Here is a 21,133-nt window from a genome sequence, read left to right as displayed (position 1 = left end):
ACAATTCAGTATATAATAGAGATGAATCTAAAAGAGCTGAGGCTGGTTAAAATCTTAGATGTAGTAGAGATTGAGAGGGTCAAGCCTTCCAGTAAGCCTTTCCCTTCTTGCTGAAAGTCCAATCCCTTGCGGCAATACATGACCCAGCCCAAGGTCCCCAGATTTCCTCAAAGTCCAAACTCCTTGCCAGCAGAGTGAACAAAAGAACTCCAATGTCCAAATAATAATCCACAGTTGTTTGGTAAAAATGGTTAATCCTCCTTGTGCTCTGTTCTCCTTGGATCCAACTGCGAATCTCTTGAAATCCATTCTGCGATGATAGGCTGCTCACATACTCCGTCTTGTAGGTTAATCCAAGGTAGTGGAGTGCATTTTTTACATTCTCTCAGCTGGCCATCTATTGCTTAAGAGGGAGATTTTGCTTACTTCCTTATAAGGCCATGCAGCCGCTTACGGTAGCACGATGACTTAATGGTCAACTGTTGTTCCTCTTTTTTTCTCACAAACTCATTGTGATATCTCGACTTTTATCCCACTTCAGCTTGTATATAACTTTTGTCTGATTAATCCCCTCATTCATTCAACAATCATTACACATTTGATTATTAATACAATACGCTAATAGCAGAGCTCATATATTTCTTAATCACTTGCTAGAACTAGGTATAATGTCCTTTTACTTGCCAATGGCATATGGCCAGTGTGTAGAGATCTCAACTCTTTTGACAACAGTCAAGTCAAGGACTATTGTAAAACATGTCCAGAATGCCAGTTGACAGCAGGAAAAGTCACTGCCCCTGTACCTGTAGTTCCACTTCCCATCATCAGCACTCTGTGTGAGCACATAGGAGTAGATATAGTAGGCTCAGTGGAGAGGAGCCAGGCAGGGAACAAGTTTATCCTGGTCCTTAGTGACTATGCCACCAGACACCCTGAGGCTTTCTCTTTGAGCGACGTGACAGCTAAGCAGATAAGTTCAGCCTTGCTTAAGTTTTTCTCTCAGGTTGGGATCCCCAAGGAAGATCGGGGCCCCAACTTCATGATGGGGCCCCGATCTGTCCCTGAAATGGTTGCCATTTTTTTTGTTTGCATACCGAGAAGTTCCCCAGGCTTCAACAGGCTTTTACCTTTCGAGCTGTGTTATGCCCACCAGGTCAGAGGTCCCTCGGATGTGCTCCGTGAAACCTGGGAAGGGCCTGGAAAGTCTGCAGGAGCAGCTCATGAAGTCCAGCAACTGCCAGAGAGAACCTTCTCCAGGCACAGGCAAAGCAGAAGCAATGGTACCACCGGTCAGCCAGACAGTACAGTTTTGAACCTGGTGAGGAAGTCCTGTTGCTTTTTGCTCTGCTGCTCAGAGCAAAAATTGTTGGCAAAGTGGCAGGGCCCCTACCAAGTCAAACAGAAAATGGGTCTTATGACATACCAAATCTACATGCCTGACCAGAAACAGCTGTTGCAGACTTTCCATATCAACATGCTGAAAAAATGGCACCCTAATCCCACAATTCCACCACCAGCAATTCATCAGGAGCAATAACCATTCATACGCATGCATGCACTGATGGGAGAGCCACTGGGAGCAATTTGGGGTTTAGTATCTTGCCCAAGGATACTTCGACATGTAGACTGCAGGGGCCACAAATCCAAACACAGACCTTCCAAGTGGTGGGCGACTGTTCTACCTCCTAAGCCACAGCCAGCTCAGTATTTTTCTCAATGTTATTCTAGTGACTACCAGCTACGTCTTTGCTCTAGTCATTTGCTAGTGTTTTTCATACCTGGACTTTTTCACCTGCACCTTTGGAACCTCACCTTGCTGCCACCAAGCCACCCCATCCTCCCTGCCTCTGAGTTTTTTGGTGGTATACAAACTCTTTTGGATTGCTCATCTTTCGCTGTTCTCTGCATTTAGGTCCGACAAAAACTTAACCCTGACAACTAAAACGATTTTCAAGTGAGTTTGGGGACTTTCTCCACAGGCAACAAAGAAGAAGCCTATTTGGGGTACTGTATTTGTAAATTTTGACATCCAGTTTACTGTCAACAAAATGTTTTCTTTCATAAATTTTAGTGTGCATTATAAAATCAGTTGAAACAGTGTGTTCAAACAGCTGCTAAATGTTGGCAGGTTAGATGCACTTTAAACACAGAAGACGACAGGCTGGTACAGTGATGCTGCTACAAACTGACACTGACAACGAAAGAAACGACTATCAAATTTGCGCAAATTATTAAGGATATTGATGTTACTAGTCTAAAAACAGTGTGTTCACAAGCATCTGCTGCATTGGCAGGCTAAGAGAGCACAAACATGTTATGACAGTGACGGTGTGTAATCAATTCTGCCTGTTTTTGTGGGTTCTTGTTTCACCGAGGACATCAGTTGAGTGGGCGGTCCTTCAGTGTGTCCCTGCATACACACTGCTGAAAGAATGTGGTCACACATCTGAATGTGGTCTAAATGTTATCCGAGCTCAAATGCATCCTTCGGGGCATTCACATCTGTACTTGGAGCTGTCCAACCTGGGATTGGATTACCCAGGATGGGTGGGGATTCCAGGCCTGAATAGGGCCTTAATACAAAATCACTTTATAATGCTGGATTTAGCTACAAACATAGAAACACTGCATGCACACACCCAAAAGCATGTTTAAGCAAAGTTGAAGCATACAAACACTGTCATATGGAAAGGAAGTGTCTTGGAAAGAGTGTAAAATGTTTATTGTTCTTTTCTGAATTGAATGCCAAATCACCAAGATAACAAACAAGTTATGTTAAAAAATGAAAATGAAACCATATAAAGGAGGACAGTTAGCAACACTTAAAACCTTTAGCTGTACAACTGAAAAAAGAGGACTCCATTGGCCATGAAACCATCTGCATTAGGACGAGTGGTGATATCAAAGCTTCAGATCTCTATTTCTATCCTGAATTGCAACATGAATTGGCTCTGAGCCTCCCCTGAACATACAGTACAACTGACTCTTAAAAAGGTTAAATAAAAACGTACTCTGTAAAAAGCAAATACTCAAATACTGATAGAATATAACCTTGTCAGTAAAACATAGAAGATGAAATAACTCAGGAGTTGAGGTGGTCCAGGTTCAGCTGCAGGCTCAAGTGGAGGATGGGCAGGAGACAAGGAAAACACCATTGTCCACGCCGACTTCCCCAAAAACAACCGAGGAGCGGCCTCGGAATGACTGCTCAAATTAGACATACATACTCTCATCTTAAATTTACTCAATATTTTTTTTTGGAGGCTAAACAAAACACTCACGGTAGAAAGACACAAATTTCCACCCACATTTTCTCAAAATTAGAAGTGTGGAAGGATATAATCTTTACCCGCTGTGAGTTATATCATTTGTAAAGGAACCTTGTTCCATACAACAGTAGGCTAACAACTAGTGCTCTGACGAAGCTTTAGGGGGTGCAGTAAAAGAAAAGGAAGCTGATGGAGGACTGCATCCTGCTCATCTCCAGAAGCCTCTGCAATACAACCAACTAAAAAGTAATCAAGCAATAATCTTGGGGTGCATCTTTTTACATGTTATGGAAAACCAGAAAAAAAAAAAATATTGAGGCTTTCAGTTCGATCTCTAGAAAAGAACAGAGGAGCTACAGCATAATACACTTCCATATTAACTGTGCTGACATGGTTCTCTTCCTTTGCCTTCAGCAGTTATTATTATTATTATTATTATTATTATTATTATTATTTTGTTCAGGAGAAAATAAAATCTGAAACAGAAGCAAACAAGTCAACCAAAACAAGCATTTCTTATTTACATTGAATACAGGTATTTAATTTTCCTTATCACAACCCCAGTCAGGTCTGTCCATCCTCCATCCCACCTCAACTTCCCTAATTATCGCATTTGCAGAGTTCAGACACTAGGGGCGTGTCATAGACTGAGGTTTGTGGTTTAGGGGTTCGTGGTGGAACTGAAAAGCTCGGTTTGAGCTAAGGAAGCTGTAGACATCCCTAAAATTAAGTCCTGGCAGAGAGAGCTCCAGAGTTTTGTAACAGCACTGTTTTTCCCCAGCTCTGGGTCGACCCCTAGCGTGCCGGAGAGTGGTTTAGAGGTTGTCCCCAGGCTGGTACTGAGGCTCAGTGGCTGTAAAGTAGTCCTCCAAAAAGGCCTGCAGGTACTCGAAGGTGGGCCTCTCCTCAGCGTCTTTCTTCCAGCACTGCAGCATCAGCTCGTGCAGTGAGATAGGGCAGTCCTGGGGGCACGGCATCCTGTAGCCGCGCTCCACCTGCTCCAGCACCTCGCGGTTGTTCATGCCTGAAAAACACATGCTGAAGATGAGTAAGTACACCAAGGGCTCCTTACTGCTTTGATTCAGCCTTGGTGACCTTCAACACAAACAGATAGTCATCTCATAACTCCAATGGTGCCAATTTTTTTCTTAAAGGAACATTTTAACCAAAACTGGAAATACAGTCATTAGCGACTCACCCCCATGTTGACATAAAGTCGGGTGAAGTTTTGCTGTCCACAAAACATTTCTGGAGCTTCACAGCAAAACAGTGTTGCCCCATTCTCCTAAACAACTGAAGTAGCTGGGGACCACCCCAACAAACCTAAAAGGTCTCCATACAGCTCGTACAGTGAATCCAAATCCAACCGACGAGATCCAAATTAATTTGAAAAGACATTATTTACACCCTTGACAAGCGGTCGGGCTTGTACACCCACTTCAGAGAGGGTGCGTAGTTATGCTTTTAGCTTAGCTGCTACAGTTAAGATTTTGGCTTAAAAAGTGTGAGAATAAAAACTTTCTGGACTGTTAAACTGTTCCTTTAACAAGTTGAATCTCAGATTCAGTGTCTCTCTAGTCTGGAGCCAAAGCCCTACAATGAAAACCAGAGGTAGGTACAAATTATTTACATTTACTCCATTCGTACTTGTTGGAGTAGTAGTACATTGCCTATAAAAAGTATACACCCCCTTGGATACTGTCCCCTTTTATTGTTTTCATAAATGGAATCATGATCAATATAATTTGGCTTTTTGACTAGAATTTACAAAAAATAAATGTCAAAAATGTTTAATGTCAAAGTGAAAACAGATTTCTGCAAGCTAATGTCAATTAATTAAAAATATATAATGTAAAATAAGTGATTTCATATTGTATTCATCCCCTTCAAGTCAGTATTTAGTAGATGCACCTTTGGCTGCAATCACAGCACTGAGTCTGTGTGGATAGGTCTCAATCAGGCCTGCACATCTGGACACTGCAATTTTACTCCATTCTTCTTTGCAAAACTGCTCAAGCTCTGTCAGGTTGCACAGGGATCGGGCGTGAACAGCCCTTTTCAAGTCCAGCCACAAATTCTCTATTGGATTGAGGTCTGGACTTTGACTCGGCCACTCCAGAACATTTTCCTCATTGTCTTTGCCTCATTGGCGTTGTTTGTGTGCTGAGCTGTTGACCTGCACTGAGAAGGCAGGCTGTCTGTGACACACTCGCTCTTGCGAAAGATATTGCAGTATGCCACAGCCTCTATAGCACCTCTCCTGACCCTTCGGTGCTTGGTGAGTCACCAATATAACAAACTGGTGCAGGAGAGGAAATAACCAGTTATGTATATAATCACATAGAGATGTTCCTATACCATTTTTTCCTTCCCGATACAGATTTTGATACCTGTGCTCTGGGTATCGACTGATACAGAATGACGATCCAATAATGAGTACCATTCCGATACCAGTGCCGGTTTAAAAAAAAGTGCCGGTTTTTCTTTTAACAGCTGTAAATACTATTAACCCTGTATGGATGTGATATGATTGCTATCACGGCTCACTATCACTTACTAGCCATTTTTATACTGGACAGCAACCCGCCAATTTGTCTGTCCTTTTTGCGGCTAGGTCCGCTAATTTAGACAGGCCGCGGCATATTGGGGGTCTGTTTTGGGCCGCCAATATGACGTGTCAGAGGGTACACTTTTTGCCGCCTCCATTGCTATGTAAATCCAAGGTGTCGATGTGCCGGCAATTGTGTGACATGGGTGGACGTGTCGATGACGTGTGCACTGTTGTGCCACCCACAGCTGGGAGTTTTAAAAGCAGGGAACAGCTGATCACAGCAGTCAGTTCATCACTTCATCCGCGGATGTCAAGATGAGCAACTGGAAAGCCGCTGAGATCCGGGAGATGCTAACCATCACTGCCGAGAGAATCGTCAATAACCAGATCACTCGTCATTGTTCACGCCCAACTTCCTGCTTCACGTCATGTCACATGTTTACACCTACCCCAGTGGCGGCTCCTTTTTTGCAAAGGAGGAATATTACACCTCCGTTTCACATAGACAAGGTGGCAGATTGCAGCCTTTACCTGGCTGCAAATGTGGCGTATTTTCTAACTAAAAGGGGCTACTGACGGAACTCGTTTGCTTGCAGCAGACTCAGCAAGGACGTGGGGCACACGTCAGAGGTCCAAATGTCAGTAGTAAAGCTGATTGCCTGCACGTCCTTCAGTCTACATGGAATGTGTTCCCTCACTGTCTCCAAGTTTGGGCAGAGCAGTTTCATGCGTCTTCAAATGCTTTATAAGGATGCTGGTGTTGAAATTGCCAAGACTCGTGCAACCCTTTGAAATTACAGCCGTGGCTATTGAACATGTCGCGGTTTTACTGGTAGGGTTATCCAGAGGAAAATATTGCCAACTAGCTGATATGTTGCTTGCACCGTCTGACTCACGTGAAATCAACTTCCTCTTCGCTGCTCTGAAAACAGTAGTTGCCAGGGGCAGCACAGCTTAACTTCCTGTGTTGGCTTTTAGAGCAGTGAAGAAGAATTGATTTTCGGTGTGTAACGTTAAGCAGAGTGCGTTAAGCAATATTGGTGCATAGACTCACATAATCGCCAATACCGACACCTGCACTATTGGCAGTATCGGCGGTATTTTCGATACTGGTATTGGAATCAGAACAACCCTATAATCACTGTACTAAGATTCTGTACGCTAAATGTGTACCTCTTATAATGATTGTTAAGTCAATGTTGTAAGACTCTCTCTTCAGGTGAAGTGATCTCACCAGTGTAACTGAGAAACCGTGTTTGTTAACTGATGAACTAATACAGTGTATCTTGGTCTGTTCTTGTTCCTAGAACATCATAATGTTGTTCCATCATTACAACTGACGAGTTACATTGCTGTGATGTCATAGTTTTGCAACTTATGTTGGTGTTGTTCCTTGAACGTCATCATTAATGTTGCACTGACTTTGAGACTGCGTTCGTATTATTGTTTGGAACAGATTATTATACTGTCCACATATTATTTTACTTGTCTTTTCAGTTTTCTTTTGCAATTTGGTTAGGTTTAGTCAATGAAAATACTTGGTTAGGTTTAGGCAAGAAAAATACTTGGTTAGGTTTAAGCAACAACACAGAATTGCATAGCCGTGACATTACAAAAACATGATACCCCAGTCGTAATGACGGTCCTGGAGCTGTGTGTGCTTTTGTAACAACACTGTATTTCATGCAGGAGAGCTTTCTTCTTATCAGGCTCTTTATCAATGTCTCCCAAGTAGCTCAAGGTGAAAGCTACATCACACAGAGCCTCTGCTGTCTGTTTCACTCTCCTCACCTGGGTATGGCACCCGACCCTTGGTGACCAGCTCTGTCAGTAAAATGCCAAATGACCACACATCTGATTTGATGGTGAACTTTCCGTACAGCGCAGCCTCTGGGGCGGTCCACTTGATAGGGAACTTTGCACCTGGAGGAGAGCAGATGACATGCGCATGAATGAACCTGCTTATCTGCAGGTGAAGTTACATTTTACAATTCAAGATCAGTTGACTTTGTCACATGGAGAACAGCTCAGCCTGTGATGCATCTTATATGTGGGAGTACTAGGTATGTGCATTTAACATCATGTGTGTTAGTGGGGGAGGAGTCGGAAGACCCACCTTGCCGAGCGGTGTATTCATTGTCTTCAATGAGCCTGGCCAGGCCAAAGTCAGCGATTTTACACACCAGGTTGTCTCCCACCAGGATGTTGGCGGAGCGCAGGTCTCTGTGGATGTAGTTCATCCTCTCGATGTAGGCCATGCCTGCTGCCACCTGGAGTACAGCACATTGAGAGCAGCTGCAGCTCACTGAAACATCATCTTAGTATTATTTCTGCTGGATACTGCAACTGTGATATGCTTGAGGATACATGTGGATAGAGCTTTTCCTACATAGTTATGGTACCGTGTATGTATTTTTCAGTTCATCAAAATGTGAATAATTATTGCCAAACACTGTAAGTTAGAGCTCATATTTAGATTTTATTTTTTATTAAACATGCAGTCCTGAATATATTAGTAAAATTATAGTTTAGATATAGATAGACATTATAGAAATATGAACTATTACTGACACACAGTAAATGATCAGATAAATGCTGGTATTTAGATTATATCCACATCTGCAATTATCTGTACTATAATGGCAACCATGATCAATTCAACATTATGTACTTTTCTACAGTACAATAGTTGTGTTGTACTCACCACTTTGCTGCTCACAGTTCTGTCTTTTTAACAGAAATACCTATTTCATTCACTTATTTTTATGAAAGAGGATTAGAGCCACTGTAAAAGAAATATTTGAATTCAAAGAATTCTGGTCAGAATTCTGAGTTTAAACTGACAACTTCTTGCAAATACCCTGCACTACGGAAGTCCAAAATGGCCGATACCAGATATACCAGCAAATAAATAAAAAAAATATTCATAAATTATAAAACTCTTACTTTTGTAGTCAAAAACCATTAGTGTGAAAGTCTTTGGCAATACATAAGAAATCCTTTAGCCTGCAAGCTTCTACCCAGTGAGCAAAGAGTGGTCTAGATCACATCTTTTAGACGTCATTTAAGGACATCCAAGACGTCTAAAAGACGTTCTCTGGGGAGCCAGAATGAAAGTTTTTTATACGTCTTTTCTGGACGTTGTATAGACGTTTATATGATGTTTATCAACTAATTCTGGCTGTCAGTGGACATCCAGATCATAGCCAGTATGAACGTCTATTCTCAACTAATTCTGGATGTCAGTGGATGTCTAGATTATGGCCTGACTGGCCGTCTTTTCTCAACGTCATTTATCGACTAATTCTGGCTGTCAACGGATGTCCAGATCATAGCCAGTATGAACGTCTATTCTCAACTAATTCTGGATGTCAGTGGATGTCTAGACTATTGACATGGCCAAGCCATGATCTGGATGTCCACTGACAGCCAGAATTAGTCGATAAATGACGTTGAGAAAAGACGGCCAGTCAGGCCATAATCTAGACATCCACTGACATCCAGAATTAGTTGAGAATAGACGTTCATACTGGCTATGATCTGGACGTCCACTGACAGCCAGAATTAGTCGATAAACGATATATAAACGTCTATACAACGTCCAGAAAAGACCTATAAAAAACTTTCATTCTGGCTCCCCAGAGGACATCTTTTAGACATCTTGGATGTCCATAAATGATGTCTAAAAGACGTGATCTAGACCACTCTTTGCTCACTGGGTAGTTGGGCCAGTGTATGTGCTTTATGAGGGGTGTCACAGTCACACTTCTTCTGTACAGTCCAGTGTCAGCAGATAAAACATGAAGTTTGTTGATCCAGGTGTACCTGTGCTGCCATGTCCACCAGGTTAGGCAGCTTCAACCCTCGTCCCTCTCCATCCTTCAAGAAGTCCAGCAGGCTTCCTACAGCAGACAGAAACACATGTCCGATGTCAGTCCAATTCACATACGGACACTGAAGACACAAGCTGATACATCAGCCAGTCAGTGGTGCCCGTTTCCCCTTGCCCTTTACAGGAACTGTCTATAATTCAGTAATTACCAACCACAAGCATTAATGTGACAGCTGAATGTTTTAGAGACATGAGCTTTGATGATCACCAGAGGCTTAAGACATTCCTAAAATGTCACACTTGATCTGCTGTTTGAAAACACTTTTTCCCTATCCAACTCAATGGGCTGACCTAGACGTGGCAGCGGATGCATGCAGCAGACACATTGATGCAAATCATGTGTTCTCTGGCGTTTAGTGTGCGTCCACAGCGCGCTCTTGTGGGGTTCTAAATTCCAGTGTTATGGAAGATTGTTTTGAAGGCCTTAATCATGTCTCATTACTTAATCAGTCTCTTTGAAAGAAAGGCTTTTCCATTATGTTACCATTACTCTGACTGGAATGGAAAAAAACACTTGCACATCAACAGTAGCCTTACCATTTTCTACATTTTACTGTGCACCAGATTATGCTATTGTAGCAGCTCAGCTCAAACAGGTAAAGTATTAAACACTGTGGCCAAAAATATATAAAAAATATAAAGCACATTTACTGTGGCCATTCATAGTCCCCAGTGGATCATCCTAAGTAGGTTGTCTTCCTGTACCAAAATCAGGCACAGATTTCCATTGGCTCAAACATTAACATCTAATGTGCAGATTGCGGTTTTATAATAAATTTGCTTAGCAGATTCCTGTTTCATCAGTTTTACCGTTGTTTTACTTCCCAGGGAGAGCTGCATGTTGTAAACCTAGTCCAACACTGTCAGACTGCATTCAGACCAAATCAGTTGTTGTGGGAAAAAATCCAGTCCTCCTATTCATTTCAGTGTGGGTAGGGTGACCAAAAATGTGTAAAAAAAATGTAATGTGATGTTTTTCGTGTAGTCAATCAGATTGACCTTTCACACCAGTTTAAAACACAGCATGTATTTATTTAAATAAGCAGCAGCAGATCAGATGTAGAATATAACGGGTTAGTCATGGGCATAGTAGCATGGCTAAATGCTACTGGGGAATACAATTGATATTCCTATACCATTATAATATACCTTACATCCTGGGTGGTTATTTAAGTGGACAAACAAACAATCACTCCTCTGTTGCTTAATAGTGGTTGGCAAACTGCTTTGAGGTGCATCGTCGCCACTTTCTGGATTGGGGTACTTAGACTTAACATTATGTCACACAAATAGGCCATGGAATGACATTCCCACACCAATGCATTTTTTGGTCTGAATAAGATCTAAGAGTAGCTTCCCAATTCAAACCCAATGGGTACCTACAAATACTGTGATGGGATTGTGCCATTTTGTTGTCAGATTACTATTTTGTCACTTTAAAATGTCATTTGGATAGAAATGCCTTTCTTGCTCTTTGACTGCCATTTTTCTGTGTCCATGTGTATCATGTGTAGCAAACAGATTCACAATGGGCTAAAGTGTTAGTTTAGCCAGCAAGCCAATGTTGATAATGGATGACATGAACTCCCACCTAGCCAGACCAAAGCCAGCTGCATCAATGCTGAAAAAAGCTCTTGTCTTGTTTAGTACATTGATTTGATGTTACAGTTTTGTTAAAATAGAAGAACATTTTTACAGAATTTATGAAACAGCATAAAACACTAGCAAAAACTCATTCAGACCAAATGCTTTTACAAAGAACTGTGTGAATGCCTGTTAGTGAGAAGTGTGGACATATGCATGTGTTTGTGCTCATATACCTTTGCCCATGTACTCTGTGACGATGTAAATGGGCTCCTCAGAAACCACAGCGTAAAGCTGCACCAGCTTGTCATGGCGGAGTTTCTTCATGATCTGAGCCTCCTCCAGGAAGGACTCAGGGGACATGGTGCCAGGCTTCAGAGTCTTCACTGCCACTTTAGTGGTGCCATTCCATGTTCCTGGCATATGCACACACATGCTGCCATTAGTACAGCAGGAACATCAATTCATATTCCAATTGACACTGACTTGACAATCCTGCCGTCTAACCTGAAGAGATGATTTACAGCTGAGAGTCAACTGAAGTCAAAAACAGGCGGAGGAGGTAAACAATGTACCAATGAGGTAAACAAGCAACACAGAATGAGATAAGGATGCACTATCAGGACTAGATCACCTGTAATTCTCATGTTATGCTAAAGGATAATTAAATGGATATAATATTCAGGGTGAACCTTGATTTAAAATGGCTTTCACAAACCAGGAGAGCAATCCAGCAAGGCTTTGAGAGCCACAATACACCAACATTGGAGCCGACAATCCTTTGTAGGATGATTAACAAAAGAAAGTCAGTAAGCTCCCCAGGGGTTGGATGCCAGTTACTGTAACACAGCATGGCTATGCCACCAATGTGCACTGCCTCCAGCCACTATGTCAGAGCATCACCTAAATAAAGTAGTAGTCCATTTATCTCAATCTGTGAAGGTAATGGATGCAGGAATATTAGTAGTGAACCAAAGGGAGAACAGAGCCCATCAGCTAACATTTGGTCAGCATGTGTTTGCTGGGTTTGGGGGTTTAATTTGAGACTAAGCACATAAATCAGAGTTGGCTTCTTTGGCAATGCAGCTGTCCACATTTTGGGAGTCGTTACTGAGCGAGTGATGATCACCTGCTGAGTTGTGAGGCAACAGGATATCAGAGGCTGGGTTTCATCTGGGAGAAGCCCTATTCTCAGTATTTCAAGCTGGAATATAATAAGAATGCACAACCTCATTCTGCAGAACGAAGTCCAAAATGACCAACACTTAACATAAGGAAACGTATTATCATAGGAATGAAGAGAGATACATTCTAAATAATTTAATAAATTATTAAAAAAGGTGTCATTTGTAAGAAATTGACAAAATTTGAAGGTAGCTTTAAAATTATAGCCGGCAGGGTAACCGCTTACTACACACTCTTTGATGTATCTATTTTTGGCTGTCACAACTAGCTGCTGTTAGCAAGTAGCTCAGTTAGCCGTGGAGCTAAGTGGTCCTATTAGCTGATAGGACTCTGCCTCGGATTATGGAGTATTTTCCCATTCTACTTGGTGTGTAAAGAATTAAGAAGCGAAATTATTTCGACCAAATCAGATTAAGTTTTATTTCGTTTATGTGGACTTTGAATGAAGTGAGTTAACGAGTCAATTGAGCTCATCTTTGTTCAGTAAAAGAGAAACTTGAAATCGGTAGGTGGGGGGTTGTATATTTTCTCTGCAACATGTATCTGACTAAGACCAACACTATTGTTTTTTTGTGCTCTGGTATTAATGTTCATTTTTGTAATGTCTTAACCTAGAATTCTGGCCATATCTTACAAATTGCACCTTCAAAACAAAATTTTTGTAGTAAAAACATTTTTTTTTACTGTAATAGTCCTTGACGATACTTGAGAAATATCCTTTAGCCTGCAAGCCTCTAACTGGACCAGTATTTTTGAACTATTAACAGAGCAGCTAGACACAATGTCAGCAAACTTGCGCTGGTATCTTTAGCTTGCAAGCTAATGACAGTATTTTATTTGCAGTACGTCCTTACCGTAAAACACATCAGCAAAACATCCTGTCCCAAGCTTTACTTCCAACTCAAGTTCTTCTCTGCTGATCTCCCAGGCATCATGACTCAAGCCCACAGTGTCAGGGATGTAGTTCACACACACGCCCGTTAAATTAAAGCACAAACCATCCGCACTCTCTACAGGGGGAGGGAAGGCAAGGCACACAGGGTTAACTACCGGGGAGAGGAACATGCAGTGAGGAACACAGAAGGGAGCCATCTTTAGACTGTCAGAGCAGAGTCTTCTGAGACATTGGATGTTTTTCCAGATGATAATGGGAAGGAGGGCTCAGAAAACACAAGTATTTACCTGGCAAAAACCCCTACTGAGAATTATTACAATTTTCTTTCCCATCTCATTTGATCCCTTCCCCTCCCAGGCCAGATTATCTGATGTCTCTGCTGACTCAGTGTGGTCCCTTCCATGTGGCCTCTTTTTCTGGAGGCGACTGGACCCGTACCCATCCAAACCTCCCCAAACTGCCCGTTCCCAAGACGCTTGATGAGTTGCAGTGACTCCCTCGGGATCTCCCACACATCTTTGGTTTTGACAGACAGGTCAGCGAGGCGGGGCATTCCTTTGTGGCAGGGAACCACCAAGCGACAGCAGAGCCCAGCGGCTCGGTCTACAGATGCCACACAGCAATGCACAAATAAGAACAAGAAAGAGAGGGATGTCCAAAGAATTAGCAGAGCATTCTGCAAGAGAGGGAAAGGATTAAAGCAACTCAACTACTAGAAACAAGGACGACAAAGAGCAGAGTAAACAAGAAAGCTGAAAATCATGTCCTTTCCTTCTACCTCCTTGATTGCACACAAACTACTTCCACATCAGGGGATCCAGAACAGGTGTCTGTTTACTTGTTTACCTTATGAAGACCCCCTGTAGTTAAAATAATTCAAGTTAGATGCACAATAAATAAGCCTTGGGGAAAAGAGCGACGTGTGCCAATGTTTCTCCTTCTTTTTTACTTTTTAAAGTTACTCACAACTCAAATAACTTTTTAGTTTATGCTTTTGTATTCAAGTTGTTATTTTGATGACTATTTTTACTCTACTCGAGTAACTGTGAATGAAAAGTAATAGTACTTTTACTTAAGAACAGTTTTTGGCTAGTCTACCCACCTCTGGCTGCCGTATCACTACTATAGAGCAGCTCCTTTCCTCAGGCTGTGAGACTCTTGAAAAGCTTAAGTACCAAAGCAGCAAGTACAGGTCATAGGAAAGGTATAGGCTCTATATTATGGCTCACTTTGGCTAATGGCATTTACGACTCATGTACACTTTATACTAATGACAGTAAATTATGGAAAGAGATAGCTTTGGGTGTCAGTCACTTATCTGGGAAACGTACATCTACAGTTGTGGTTAAACATAAAGATGAAGCACAGGGACTTTATGCACCATAAGATGCATTAACAACCATGCTTGTTTAGGTGACAGAGTGGTGCTCCAGCTGCTTCCATTTTGACTATTGGCTTTTTTTATTGTCTGGCTGTCACTTTAGCTGATGATATCGTAATCAGCGTTATGAAATCAAACATCTCTTGCTTTTAGTGCTTCTAGTGAGACCCCAGCACCCAATACTGTGGGGACAAAGTGACTCTCCTTCCTCACCACTAACGGTGATAAGGCCCCTGGTTGTTTGCACAGGGCAGTAAAGACGAGATAAAGGCCTGCATCTCACCTGTGGGAGGGTTCAACCTGCAATTTGGCCATCAGAGCCCATCTGGGCTGCCTGCCTGCTGCCTCAGATACTCCACTCACATATCAATACAGCACTATGTTCACTCTACTGGCTGTCATAAAACCTGTCAATATGTGGACTGTATCCTTGTACCATGCATCAAAGCAGGCAGTGTTTTCTAAAAAGGCGTGGCTGCTTCAAAATATGAATTTCGTGCTTGATTAGATTTAAGTTCAATTCATGACTCACAGATGAAAGTGTGTTATATTTTAAAGGAAGAATAATCCAGTACTCAATTTTTGTGTTGCTGCAGTCAGAGCAATACATTCAACTTGCTAAATTGTGCAATTAATTAAGCAATAACCTGAACAGTGCTCATTTCTAACTTTGGTGTCACTAACAAAAACAACAACCTGGGAACAATGGATGAATGGGCTGGAAGCAACACATTGACTCCAGTAGTTTTCGCCAAGAATGTCTCATCATTCTTCAAAAAAGCTTCTGCTATAATCAACATTTGAAAGGTGCTATGATCACAATACATTTAGTACTTCAGGGCTTTAAAGCTCCACTATTTAACTCTTGCTGAACAGTGGCCACAAGTAGTAATTACAGGATTTAACCAATTCAAAATTAGTATTTTGTGCGATTTAGCACCCCTCACAGTTTCTGAGCTCAACACCGCTGATGTAAATACAAATCCCCGGTCTGTAACAATTTGACAGACATAATGTCAGTTGAGACTACAAAAAAATAACATTGTTATGACAAGTTTTGTCTTGAAAACTCAAAGCAAACATGTATGTAACACTGTGATCCTACCTTCTCACTGAAGTGAAAAAGTGCAGAAACAAATGGTTATGCACTTAATTTGCATTTACCGTCTGAAATTTGACTTAAAATCACTCATAATTCTGACTTAAGATATTGACTAAGATATGAGATACTGATTTCAAAATCATAAGATGGTAAGTTTGACTTACTCAGTATCTTAATCTTTTGTTATTATGTATTTGTTATACTTGCAGAAATGGGGTTTCAAGCACATTCAATGAAGAGTCATAAAGTCAGCAAGCTCTCAAGTTTGCTCACGTTAACTTTAGCCACATTAGCCACCACTATCTGCTGGCAATACCAGACCAAGTGGCTGTAGCAAGAAGTGTGTTGTGATTTTAACAAGAATGCTTTATTACATTCAGATTTGCAGCCTAGTATAGCAGATTCTCAAGGTTCTGTGTCTTGTTCCATTCTCATCCTTTCATCTGAGGAATATCCACAATATACAATGCCAGATATGCTTTTTAGCTCTTTAAAGACATGAAAAATGGAGGAAAGCAGAAAGCAATAAAAGCACCAGCCTCGGAAAGAGTCAAGGTTATTTAAGGCTTGTTGTCAGCTCCATGCGTCATCCAGTATGGTGATAAAATCTAGAGTGATGGTTAATGTACCATGACACAAATACATACAGAAAATCCATAGTGTTGATTTAAGGGCTTAAACATCAATATGTCAATGTGCTAATTAGAGCATGACAGGGAAAATATCCTTTTCTCAGTCGGAGGATACGGGATGAGAGAGATAAAACAGAACAAATGTAAGAATGAGATCACAGACTCAGATATACATCATCATCACTCCTGGAAAGAGTAATAGAAACAACTTAATGAAAAGGTCATGTTTCTTGTTCACTGCTCAACAGATCTATATTAAGAATGAATGTGAATCTAAATACATAAAAGGTGCCTGTAACTAATTTGACTTCATAGTAGTTTTTCATTTCTTCATGGTATGTGTAACCTTTTAGTCTTGTATGTAAAAATGTGCTGGCAGACCATATTCAATGATAGTGTAACATTGTCTGCTTAATGTATCTAGATCATTTTAAGGAAATGGACACCAGACAGAAAGGAAGACTGTGACAGGGCTATGGGCTCATGTAAATGGGGCCACAGCATCAGTGCTCTGCCTCAATCATAACAAATCCCTCAGTGGCAGCATCTACAGGTCTACAGTCATAGTCAAAAGTTTACATACACTTGTAAAGAAAAAGTATATCGTGGCAGTTTTCAGTGCCAATGATTTCTACAGCTCTCATTTCATATAATGGAATGAGTGGAACACATACTACTTTGTCACAAAAAACATTCATTCACATTCATTCATTTTTGGTGTTTTTTGGTTGACTAATCCTGACCAATTTTCTCTCAGCAGCAGGTGATTTTCTTCCTGATTGTGGCAGTGACAAAACTGAGCACATTTTACTTACAAACAGATGTTTGTACAGTTGATCTTGGGACCTGTAACTGCTTTGAAATGGCTCCAGGTGACTTTCCTGACTTGCTCAAATCAGTAATGCACTCTTTCAGATCAATGCTGAGCTCCTCAGACTTTCCCATTGTAGTGTTTGTGGCTGAGTCTAGTGGGTGTATCAAACAAGCCCTATTAAAATGGGCCCAGAAAAGTCACCAGCTGTTATCAATCACAATCACTCAGAAGAAGAAAAGAGGCCATGCTACAGAGAAAATTTGATTCATGCAACTTTCTACATCACCAAACTTGGTCATTCAATTTGTTGTATGTATATTTTTGACCTTGCAAATTTGGTCACAGTTTCAGAAGAACCATAATAAATTCAGATTTGCAAACATTTAGCTGGCATGTTGCCTAATTTTGGGGTAATTAAGTTCTTCAGACGTTCAAGGCTGCTAATGTGTAAATTTTCCAAATGCAGCTTTTAGTGTGGCTTATACATGTCTTTAATATCTGTATTTTCCAGCGTTTTCCTCTGCTTCTGTCCAGAATCTGTCATAAAATGAACCAGAATATTTCCTCAGAATCATGAGGATATAGCCTGAATTTGATGACAATGCATTAACTGCAATACTTCCATACATTACCAGGGATAAATCCAAAAATTAACTGGAATATGTTCCAAAATTACCTAAATAAATCCAAAATTTTAACCAGAATGTGTTGTCAACTTAACCAGAATACTTCCTAAAATTGTCCTAAAAGAAAAAATCAACAGGTTACATTCTAAAATATCAAAATAAGCACTAAAAATTAAACCATTAGTCTTTACAAACAAATGGTAGTATGTAGTATAGTTAGTGAGAAGCTCTAAAATAAACCAAAACATTTGCTATAAATAACCAGGAAACCTCATATAATTCACATCTAAATACAGAAGCATTATAAATGTCATTAAAAAGCGTAGTTATACCTGAGTAGTGCTGAACCAGCTGCTGCAGCGTGTCAAACTGAGCCCTGGTGGTGATGTAGTAGCCACCACTGTCCAGCTTGCGTATCTTATAATGCTTGACATGGTCACCTTTCACATCATCCCAGTCTCGTATGGACAAGGAGAAGGCCCCTGGGGGGGACACAGATCAGGAGTTGAGTCTCTGAACATCAAGAACTTGTCTCAATAAAACTAACAGTGATTTAAATCAGAAAAAAACATCTATTCAAAAAAACTGTAAAAATCTGACCAAGCATTCAACACTCACTTTGAGTACCTGACATCTTACAACTTGCTGCTACATAAACAATTCAGTAGCTCACACACAGCTGGAGTTTATGCAGGAAATATCAGGTTCTACTTAATATTATACTATCAGACTGCTGCTGTCAGGTTGATAAACAGGAGTGAAGGTAAATCAACATTTTAAGCTAAAAAGTACTCTCTGTTCTCCACCCCTCCCACTCTGCCCAGCCATCCCCACATATGCCACATGTGCACATGTTTCGCTACAGGTTGAATATATTTAATTCATGCTAACACGCAAATATACTAAATTCACAACAATTAACATCAACTGTGTCACTTGCCCCACCCAGCTTGAATAGATGCAAATTTACGTTAATTTGCATATATGCATTGACTTTGTATGTAGTCTTGACTGGTGGAAAATGTGCTTGCTTTCTATTTGAACACACCTGTGCAGTCAGAGTCACACAGGTTGATAGCGTGAGTGTGTCTGTGGTTTTACCCTTGGTGGTTTCACTCTCCCGGATGAGATAGGTTCCTCGAGGGTTGCCAGTGGACAGCAGCTGCCTCTCTGCATCCTTACGGCCCAGTTTACCAAAGTACCAGCTGCAGTTACGGGAGGAAACAGGTTAACTCAAACAGCAGATTTACAAGACCTTGAATCGCTGCAGTAAGTCCCAATTTGCTTACTCTTGTGCTCCACTCCCAATTTTGTTCTAATCATGTATAAATTCATTATACTTCTATTGTCTGTCAGAGTGATTCTGAAGGTCATTCTGAGAAAAACACACAGCCAGAAATTCCTGCACAGTACCAATCACCAGTAATCATTGTGGTGAATATAGTTTTCACAATACACACCTGTCAGTAAGACCTATGTGCAAGAACTTTGTTGATGTCGCTACCCGAAAGTAGTCATCTGTAAAAAACATGTTTTTTTTTCTCATTCTGGAACCTCATTTATTCATTTCTTTAGTGGTGCCATCAGGTCAAGTGTAAATGTCTAGCTCAATGATGGCTAAGGCTCTATGACTCGCAAAATTGTCTGCAGCTGTTCATTCTTTCCAACACTTTCATGACGTGGGATGTAGGAAGCATTGTAGCCTCTAGGGACTGCTAGTGGGGCTTTATACTTTTAGTTCTGTTGTAAATAGGTCATGTCTATTGGTATGGATGTTAGCAGTTGGACTCTGACCCAGCAGCCAGTCTGTCAAATGGACTGTGACTAGTTCATGCCCTGCTGTCAGATCTGTCATAAGTGATTGTTAACTCACAGTCTCTAGACCTGGAAGAATTATCCTATCTTTATTCAAGAGTGTAGATATTCAGTTTGAGAGCATGATTTCATTCCTTTTCAGTGACACAGCTCCTTCTCAGATTTATTCTCCTCATGCTCACATTTTGTGCTCGCACTGAGATGTCTGCTGCTTTCTTTAAAAATGTGTGCTTGAACTCAAAAATCAGATGCTCACATTTCTTCTTCTTGCACATGAAGATTTTGCTCACATTCAAATATGTCCTGTGCTCGCTCAGATCTAAAGTCTGCGCCCTCAGATCTAAAGTCTGCGCGCTCAAATCTAAAGTCTGCGCCCTCAGATCTAAAGTCTGCGCGCTCAAATCTAAAGTCCGCGCGCTCAGATCTAAAGTCCGCGCCCTCAGATCTAAAGTCTGCGCCCTCAAATCTAAAGTCTGCGCGCTCAGATCTAAAGTCCGCGCGCTCAGATCTAAAGTCTGCGCGCTCAGATCTAAAGTCTGCGCGCTCAAATCTAAAGTCCGCACGCTCAGATCTAAAGTCTGCGCGCTCAGATCTAAAGTCTACGGGCTCAGATCTAAAGTCTGCGCGCTCAGATCTAAAGTCTACGCACTTAAATCTAAAGTCTGCGCGTTCAAATCTAATGTGAACGCACTCAGAACAAGCACCTCCTCTCAGGTTGAGGTATCTGCTCGGACTCAGAGAAGAAGAAATGTGAGCACAAGAATGTGATTTTTGAGTTCAAGCACACATTTTGAAAGAAAGCAGCAGACAACTCAGTGCGAGCACAAAATGTGAGCATGAGGAGAATAAATCTGAGCATGAGAAGGAGCTGTGTCACTGAAAAGGAATGAAATCATGCTCTCAAACTGAAAATCTACGCTCTTGAATAGTGGGGGGGTTAGGAGGGAGTCATGCTATGCGGGGTCGAGGTGAAGTCTGAACAAGTGAGTCTTGAGTCGTGTGGAAGATAGAGGTAGAAGGGTGCAGTTCCGTTGACGGCCTTGAAGGCCAGCACCTAATGGTTCATGCCACAATGTATACACTCAATGAACTGACACCTCTCACCTAGAGTTTGGCAGATATTTGAAATTCTAAATCCATGTCTTTTATCTCTTCACATAAATGTCATTATATCAGGCCAGTTGAAATGTCCACCCTTCAGGGAAAGTAGAAACTGTGGGATGATGATGATTTTGTTCCTCTAAAGATCAAGTCAGCACATGTGCGGTTGTCAGTCCACTATTCTTGAGCTACTTCAGAGCACATTCTTGATGAAAGTCACCAGTCCTGGCCCAGAGTACTGTAGGTCTATGATACACTGTCTCTCTCTCGCACACACACACACACA

General features: G+C 41.3%; 1 protein-coding gene across 4 annotated transcripts in view; it reads right to left on the bottom strand.

The window, feature by feature from the left end:
• Window positions 1-2,705: 2,705 nt before the first annotated feature.
• fynb (FYN proto-oncogene, Src family tyrosine kinase b) overlaps window positions 2,706-21,133 on the bottom strand; it is a 145,803-nt gene continuing 127,375 nt past the window's right edge. For 2 of the 4 annotated variants that reach the window (XM_084376998.1, XM_084376999.1), the window contains 8 exons: window positions 19,033-19,136; window positions 18,264-18,413; window positions 13,815-13,979; window positions 11,533-11,712; window positions 9,646-9,722; window positions 7,937-8,090; window positions 7,612-7,743; window positions 2,706-4,293 (listed from right to left, as the gene is read on the bottom strand). In XM_084376998.1, coding sequence (XP_084233124.1) covers window positions 4,085-4,293; window positions 7,612-7,743; window positions 7,937-8,090; window positions 9,646-9,722; window positions 11,533-11,712; window positions 13,815-13,979; window positions 18,264-18,413; window positions 19,033-19,136 — 1,171 coding nt within the window. In that variant the 3' untranslated portion in view covers window positions 2,706-4,084. Of the gene's footprint in view, window positions 4,294-7,611; window positions 7,744-7,936; window positions 8,091-9,645; window positions 9,723-11,532; window positions 11,713-13,335; window positions 13,492-13,814; window positions 13,980-18,263; window positions 18,414-19,032; window positions 19,137-21,133 lie in introns of all 4 variants that reach the window. The other 2 variants (XM_084377000.1, XM_084377001.1) reach the window with 2 other exon arrangements.

The sequence above is a fragment of the Pagrus pagrus genome (genome assembly GCF_965226575.1).
Source record: "Pagrus pagrus genome assembly, chromosome: 16".
NCBI lineage: Eukaryota > Metazoa > Chordata > Actinopteri > Spariformes > Sparidae > Pagrus > Pagrus pagrus.
The sequence above is the reverse complement of the archived record's forward strand: the minus strand, read 5'-3'. Positions and strand labels throughout refer to the sequence as shown.